Genomic DNA, 8196 nt, shown 5'->3' with positions numbered 1-8196 from the left:
TCAGGGAGCAGTTCTTTATTGTGGCAAAACAGTAAAAAGGTCCAATTCCAAAACCTTTTACCCTAAAGTCAAAATCTATAGAGGTATGATTACACAAGCATAATTCATGCATTCAATGGAAGATGAGCGCAGAAACATACATGCACAGATCAAGTTAGGATTCGGGCCTAGGTATGCACTTGTTCATGGATTTAAAGCATTTGGATGGTGTAAGTATAGGCTGGTGTAAGTATAGGCTGGTGTAAGTATAGGATGGTGTAAGTATAGGATGGTGTAAGTATAGGATGGTGTAAGTATAGGCTGGTGTAAGTATAGGATGGTGTAAGTATAGGCTGGTGTAAGTATAGGATGGTGTAAGTATAGGATGGTGTAAGTATAGGATGGTGTAAGTATAGGATGGTGTAAGTATAGGCTGGTGTAAGTATAGGCTGGTGTAAGTATAGGCTGGTGTAAGTATAGGATGGTGTAAGTATAGGATGGTGTAAGTATAGGCTGGTGTAAGTATAGGCTGGTGTAAGTATAGGATGGTGTAAGTATAGGCTGGTGTAAGTATAGGCTGGTGTAAGTATAGGCTGGTGTAAGTATAGGATGGTGTAAGTATAGGCTGGTGTAAGTATAGGATGGTGTAAGTATAGGATGGTGTAAGTATAGGCTGTAATTTATTTTCCCAGACGATTCCTGGGTGGGAGTGTACACTTCGTGGAGGAGTGGACTACAGCCCGCGACTTCATTTCAGAGGTGACACCTCATTATCTTCAACCCAACAAGCCTATGCTTACATATTGTGGGCGGCAGGTAGCCTAGTGGTCTGAGCATTGGGACAGTAACCAAAAGGTTGTGGGATCGAATCCCTGAGCTGAGTCATTCTGCCCCTGAACAAGGCAGTTAACCCACTGTTCCCCGGTAGGCTGTCATTGTAAAATAAGAATTTATTCTTAACTGGACTAAATAAAGGTTAAAAAAATATTTAAAAATAAACTCCACTCTAACAAACCCCAACCTATTGTTCCCAAAATCCTACCACAGGAAAATTACAGTTAGCTTTTTACAATGCAAAGAATTGCTACCTGAGAACAAATAAATAATATTCAGTTAGATGGGGTACTACAATCGCTCAGACCATTTTAGCACCTCAGATGTCATCATATGGTTCCTGAGATATTACACATTTCCCCAGGGATTGTGAGATCTAATAATCTTTTTAGCGTCAGGGCAACAAAAATGACCTGGAACACGGCCAGGCGATTGCTTTAGGGAGGTTATTAGTGGTGGTCAGGGGCAGAGTCTGGTCTCCTCCGCCACGATACGCTCTCTGTACGTCTCCCGCAGCTTAGTGATGGTTGCCATGGAGAGACTTCCTGGTTCCCTGAAGATTTCCTGTCAATATCAGGAATAAGAGAAAGGAGGATTTCCTGTCAATATCAGGAAGAAGAGAAAGGAGGCCTTCCTGTCAATATCAGGAAGAAGAGAAAGGAGTTAGTAAACTGTTTGTGGAACAGATTAAGTTACCAATATACACTAATCCCAGACCCTAGATCTGTGCCTAAGGTTACTTTTCTCTTTTGGAGAACCTTACCTGCATGAAGGTGTGGCAGTCGTATGTAAAGGCTCCCTGAGTGATCAGTTTGAAGCACTCACACACCTCGACCATGGAGCGGGCCTGCAGGATCTCAGCCTGGTGGTGGCGAATCAGAGTCAAAGCCACGCGGAACAGGATCTTAGAACCCTCGTAAAACAGGCAATCCCAGATCCGCAGAACTGTCTAGGGAAGACGAGAGATGTGAGAAAGACAAAGATAATCGTTATCTTACAGAGGGTGGTGATGACAGTATTTCAGTCTGGGTCCTGTGTCAACAAGCACACGGAAACACCCCCACCCCCTCACCTCTACAGGCAGAACGTCGATGTAGAGGCAGATGAACCATTGGGAGACCACCAAGGTCCACATGACGTTGTGTTGGACCATGGTCTGCCACACAGCTGGGGCTTTGACCCTTACCAGCTCCCCCAACACCTCCTGGTCCGTCTTCAACCCCAGCATGGCCGGGCTGTAGTAGTCTACAACAACATGGACAGCTCAGGTTAATTCAGTTCTGTTTGTGTGAGATGAGGTTGTGTGTGTAAAATCTAATTTTATTTGTCACATGCGCTGAATACAATGGGTGTACACTCTATAGCCCTTCCCAATGATGCAGAGTTAAAACAATATCATAAAAATAAATATATTAACACGAGGAATAAAATACACAAGAATGGAGCTGTATACAGTAAGTACCAGATCAATGTGCAGGGGTATGAGGTATTTGAGGTAGACATGTACATGAAGGCAGGGTAAAGTGACTAGGCATCAGGATAGATAATAATAATAAGGTATTTGAGGTAGATATGTACATGAAGGCAGGGTAAAGTGACTAGGCATCAGGATAGATAATAATAAGAGTAAAAAAAATAAAAACTGTAGGAGGAGCATATGATGAGTGTAAAGGTGTGTGTGTGGTACATAAATGGAATACAGTGGGGCAAAAAGTATTTAGTCAGCCACCAATTGTGCAAGTTCTCCCACTTAAAAAGATGAGAGAGGCCTGTAGGTACACTTCAACTATGACAGACAAAATGAGAAGAAAAAAAATCCAGAAAATCACATTGTAGGATTTTTAATGAATTGATTTGCAAATTATGGTGGAAAATAAGTATTTGGTCACCTACAAACAAGCAAGATTTCTGGCTCTCACAGACCTGTAACTTCTTCTTTAAGAGGCTCCTCTGTCCTCCACTCGTTACCTGTATTAATGACACCTGTTTGAACTTGCACAATTGGTGGCTGACTAAATACTTTTTTGCCCCACTGTATATCCTGAGAAACATCCTGTGGTTATTAATCTTGTAATGTGAGCCTGACAAACCAACAACAAAACAGGGTCTTACCACAAGCCACGTGATCATGGTGCTTTTGCACAGAAGCACACAGCAATAGAGCCTTCCACAAACAAATAGGTCTACAACTACTGTATGTACAGTGACTTCAGGAAGTAGTTACACCATTTGACTTGGTCCACATTCTTTTGTGTTACAGGCCGAATGTAAAATTTTATTGTGATTTTTGTGTCACTGGCCTACACACAATACCCCCATAATGTCAAAGTAGAATTATGAATTTTGAAATGTTTACAAATTAATCAAAAATAAAAATAAAAGCTTAAGTCAATAAGTATTCAACTCCTTTGTTATGGCAAAGCCTAAATAAGTTCAGGAGTAAAAATTTGCTTAAGAAGTCACAAGTTGCATGGACTCACTCAGTGTGCAATAATAGTGTTTAACCAGATTTTTTAATGACTACAATACCTCATTTCTGTACCCCACACATACAATTATCTGTAAGGTCCCAGTCGAGCAGTGAATTTCAAACCCAGATTTAACCACAAAGAGCAGGGAGGTTTTCCAATGGCTTGCAAAGAAGGGGCCCTATTGGTAGATGGGTACTGGGAGAACCTGCCAGAAGGACAACAGTCTCTACAGCACTTCACCAATCTAGGCTTTATGGGAAAGTGGCCAGACAGAAGCCACTCCTGAGAACAAGGCACATGACCGCACGCCTGGAGTTTGTAAAAAGGCACGTGAAAGACTGAGATCATAAGGTACAAGATTCTGTGGTCTGAGATAAAAATGTAACTCTTTGGACTGAATGCAAAGTGCTATGTCTGGAGAAAACCATGCACAGCTCATCACCCATCTAACACCATCCCTACCGTGAAGCATGGTGGTGGCAGCATCATGATATAGGGATGCTTTTCAGCGACAGGGACTGGGAGATACAGACATACCCAAGATGACTCAAAGCTGATAGACATACCCAAGATGACTCAAAGCTGACAGACATACCCAAGATGACTCAAAGCTGACACAGACATACCCAAGATGACTCAAAGCTGACACAGACATACCCAAGATGACTCAAAGCTGACACAGACATACCCAAGATGACTCAAAGCTGTAATTGTCACCAAAGGTGCCTCAGAGTATTGACTCAGGGGTGTGAATACTGATGTACATTTGATATTTCTGTATATTATTGTGAATAAATTAGCAAAAATGTCTAAATACATGTTTTCACTTTGTCATTATAGGGTATTGTGTGTAGATGGGTGAGAATCCATTTTGAATTCAGGCTGTAACAACAAAATGTGGAATAAGTCAAGGGGTATGCATACTTTCTGAAGGCCCTGTATGTGTTCAGGAAGTGGAAATGTGTCTAATAAGCTATAAGAAGTTTGTTCATTAATATTTTAGTTTTAAGTTATGATTTCAGTTTTACTTGGTGTTGCTGTTACACACAATATTTAAAACTAATAACACCTCACCACACACATCCTCTTCACACAACCACTTATGCACACAGGCATACAAACACAGACGAGCAGACAAGCAGACAGACACAACAGGAGTGTGTGGTACTAACCGGGGAGTATTCTTCCCAATAATGCATCCATCAGCCAGAAGGACTTCTCTTCATCCTTAGTGATGATGATGAGGTAGCCTGCAATGAAATTCATACCCTAGAATAGAGAGAGAAACTATAACTCCCTTCACACACACACACCTGTGCAGACATGGTATGCACACAACACACACACACACTATAGAGAACAGGTGAGGTATAAGCAGTTATGGCTTGGGACAGAACAGGCACAAACAGAAGAGGCGACAGTAGACGTACAATACACACAAGGTTAGTCAGACACAGGAGACAAGTCAAATCCACTCAGTTAACAGATTATTTATACCAGGAGCAGCTCTCCAACCATGTTACTGGAATGTTACCGTCCTGTAAGTTTTCACTCCAACCCTAATCGAGTGCACCTGATTCTAATAATTAGCTGGTTGATAAGCCCAATTAGGTTAGTTACAACTGGGGTTGGAGTGAAAACCTACAGGAGGTTAGCTCTCTAGGAAGACGGTTGGTGTTAAAACCTACAGGAGGTTAGCTCTCCAGGAACAGGGTGTTATAACCTACAGGAGGTTAGCTCTCCAGGAACAGGGTGTTAGAACCCTGGTTTATAGTATAGTGTTGCCATCACTAGCACATAGAGTCTGCTGCCTATATACATAGACTTCAAATCACTGGCCACTTTAATAAACAGAACACTAGTCACTTTAAACATGTCTACATATTTTGCATTACCCATCTCATATACTGTATCTTAGTCTATGCCGCTCTGACATCGCTCATCCAAATATTTCAATATTCTTAATTCCAGTACTTTACTAGATGTGTGTGTATTGGGTGTAAGTTGTGTAATTGTTAGATATTACTTGTTAGATATTGCTGCACTGTCGGAGCTAGAAGCACATGCATTTCACTACACCCGCAATAACATCTGCTAAACACGTGCATTTGAGGAATAAAATTTGATTTGATATAAGGCCCAGTACCTGGCAGTATCCCACAACCTGGTTGTGGTGTCCGTACGCCAGCAGCACATTGTACAGAGCCTTCTGCAGACAGGGCTCAGAGCTCTTCCGGAACTGCACGTTTTCGGGGAATGTCCTGTGCATGTCTACCAAGACAGGACACTCAACCATCAACCAATCATAAAGGAATCATCAGGGTCTTGATCATCAGGGAACAAAACTGAAGAAAATTGACAGTAACATGGACCTCAAAAGCACTCATTTCTGTTTTCTGTTGCAAAACACGATAAAACATTTTATATTGCGTGCCCTAATGAACATGTTCCAGATGCATCCACGGCAGGTGAGCTGAGTTAAGTAGAGGTGAATACAATCATGTGAATATAGTTACACTACCTATGCGGACTGTCTCCTCCAGCTTGGCGTCGTGCTGCTGCTCGGTGCCCAGCAGAGAGTGGTAGTACCCCGGGTTCTTCTCCAGGTGTTCCTGGGCCCCGCTGGCTGCCATCCAGATCTGGGCTCGGTACTCGTTGGGCACACCCTTACGCACATACCGCTTCACTAAGGGAACCGAAACCATGACTAAAGCCAACAATTTTTTTAAATGTATTTTTAATGTATGCACTCACTACTGTAAGTTGCGCTGGATAAGAGTGTCTGCTAACTCAAATGTAAACGTGTGTTTCTCCCTCTCGCTCTGTATGTGTGTGTCTCACCCTTCAGGTTATTTTCCACGTGGACTTTCCCCTGCAGGAGTTTGGACCACTTGACAGACTGCCTGGTGAGAACGGCTACATATTGAGCCATCATCTCCTCATAGGATTCATAACCCTCAGGCTTCTCAAACCCATAGGTGTCAACCCTATAGAGACAGGGTCAGTCCGGGAAGAGACACACACACTTAAATAACTATGGATCATTCAGATCTATATGACCCACATTTCAGACCCAGCAGACTGTATTGATCACAGCCTGTAATAGCACAGTGATAGTCAGATGACCTGACATTGGCCAAGCCTTAGCTACAATAACCCAGACTAGGTGGGATTTCTGTGACAGGTAGCTAGTTTATAGGATCAGAAAATATGCTGTTGAATCAACCCGTGTGAAATTACAACCCGAGACAAGCTGATTGGAGCAAAAACCAAGCCAAACGAGGAAAGATCCCGAGAGAGAGGTCAAACATCCTTAAAAGATAAATATGTAATTTATTGTTTTGATCATTACAAAGAGGTGCCTTGTAGGCGTTATAAACTTGTTACCAACATAATTAGAACAGTAAACAAGTATTTTTTTCGTCACACCCGTAGTATATTGTCTATATTTAGGTGGTCATCATACATAGGTCGGCTGTTATTAAAACATTACTTACAAGACACATGGAAATATACGCGTTACCTGTCATTCGCGTTAATGCGATTGTTCAGGTGAAGCTGGGAAGAGATGTTTCCGTTCGTTTCACTCTCCATAGCGTGAACTCCTCCGAATTGACCGTAACATGTGAAAACGCACCCCATTAGTAGATGGTCTGATCCACCAACTTCAATAGCGCGCAGTTACATTAGAAATCAATGTAACTGCCAGACCGCATAGGGGGAGAGACACTGCGGTAGCTGGCTCGGAGGTGTCAAATGCAGGCCACTATTGAAAGTTTATAGCGCTGCGGGAACCGTGTTTACTTTGCTTTGTTCCGGGTCAATGTGGACCGCGCTGACTTTCAATGTAGCAACTACTTGCTTGTGGAGGACTACAGGAGCGAAGTGGCTACTCGTAACAAGCAAGTAGCAAACATACACAAGCTACTGGGGAACACACGCCCGCCTAGTTTTTATCTTTCTTCCAACCCAGTTGCCGAACGCGGCACTGGTCTGGTGGAAGTTTCGCCGCCGTGTCGGCTCTATACAGCCGACTGGTCGGTGCTCTGCAGGGTTCCATCCCCGAAGGGGTCTCCCCCTTCCCTGGAGAACGGAGATGTTCTCGACCCAACCAACCAGCCATGGATGTACGTCACCTTGCCGTGGAAGTCATAGAAAGCGTCCTCTGCCAACGGAAGTTTCCATGGAGATGTTGAACCCGGATCTGACAAAGACCAGAAACAGCTTTACCGTTCCGGCGCCTTCTTCCTTGGGGGCTTCACATTCAAGATCGGATCCGGAGGTACCTGCGTCTTTGTGCTCGGTTCTCCCTCTCCAGTGGCATCTACCTCGGGTTCAGATCCTCGGATCTCCCACCCTCATCAGACCGTGAGGCTGCCTGAGAGACCGGTGTCGTGCCTAAAATCTCCCCCCTGCCAGAATTCCCCCCCGTCGCTTGAACACGCACACACTAAATTCTTCATTGCTGCGACTTGCTTGCTAGTTGAGATTTCTGCTCTTCTGTCAGTTTAGCCACTGATCTTAGAAGCAGAAAGCAATTTTTATGTGTGTCCTTCAAGGCAGCTGTCAATGATCACGTTAGGCTGCGTTTGATCACAGGGTAGGCACTAGTAATGTCTGCAGTTTTAGGTTTGGCTATTTGTTTCAAGTGTATTAGTCTATAAATAAATCTATTTGCCAACATTCGTAATCTCTCCCATGTCTTATTCGACTAGTAGTTGTTCTGAAATGTTTATTGCTTGCCTACATTTACCTCCCTCTATATTTAATACAACACACATACATTAATTATTCATTTCGGTTGCCTATCCTGACATGAAGTTTGTTCTATAGGTAGAATTTAACTCTGATGTGTGCCACAGAAAGTGTTTGACTCTACTGACAAAATTAAGGAAATTAGAAGGGGGGGATT

The 8196-nt window shown here is 43.1% G+C and overlaps 1 protein-coding gene across 2 annotated transcripts; it reads right to left on the bottom strand.

The window, feature by feature from the left end:
• On the bottom strand, positions 1–7851 carry LOC109870462 (growth hormone-regulated TBC protein 1-A-like). Of its 2 annotated transcripts, none has more exons than XM_020460983.2 (8): positions 6808–7850; positions 6126–6271; positions 5806–5970; positions 5431–5555; positions 4457–4553; positions 1886–2058; positions 1577–1762; positions 1–1377 (listed from the first exon to the last, which is right to left on the bottom strand). In XM_020460983.2, exons 1-8 carry the CDS (start codon positions 6924–6926, stop codon positions 1273–1275), a joined length of 1116 nt encoding a protein of 371 aa, XP_020316572.1. In that variant the 5' UTR covers positions 6927–7850; the 3' UTR covers positions 1–1272. The 2 variants fall into 2 exon arrangements, with proteins under 2 accessions (XP_020316572.1, XP_031656241.1); XM_031800381.1 differs by having other exon boundaries at positions 4–1447; positions 6808–7851.
• Between the last annotated feature and the right edge of the window lie 345 nt (positions 7852–8196).

This window comes from Oncorhynchus kisutch, linkage group LG2 (genome assembly GCF_002021735.2).
Source record: "Oncorhynchus kisutch isolate 150728-3 linkage group LG2, Okis_V2, whole genome shotgun sequence".
NCBI classification, from domain to species: domain Eukaryota; kingdom Metazoa; phylum Chordata; class Actinopteri; order Salmoniformes; family Salmonidae; genus Oncorhynchus; species Oncorhynchus kisutch.
The sequence above is the reverse complement of the archived record's forward strand: the minus strand, read 5'-3'. Positions and strand labels throughout refer to the sequence as shown.

Excerpts from the sequence above, each read along its gene's own strand:
- LOC109870462 (XM_031800381.1), bottom strand. The coding sequence starts at position 6,926 with ATGGGGTGCGTTTTCACATGTTACGGTCAATTCGGAGGAGTTCACGCT. Across the intron at positions 5,556-5,805 it reads GGAGGAGACAGTCCGCATAG|ACATGCACAGGACATTCCCC; the intron begins GTAGTGTAACTA and ends CTGTCTTGGTAG. Across the intron at positions 1,763-1,885 it reads TCGACGTTCTGCCTGTAGAG|ACAGTTCTGCGGATCTGGGA; the intron begins GTGAGGGGGTGG and ends CGTCTTCCCTAG.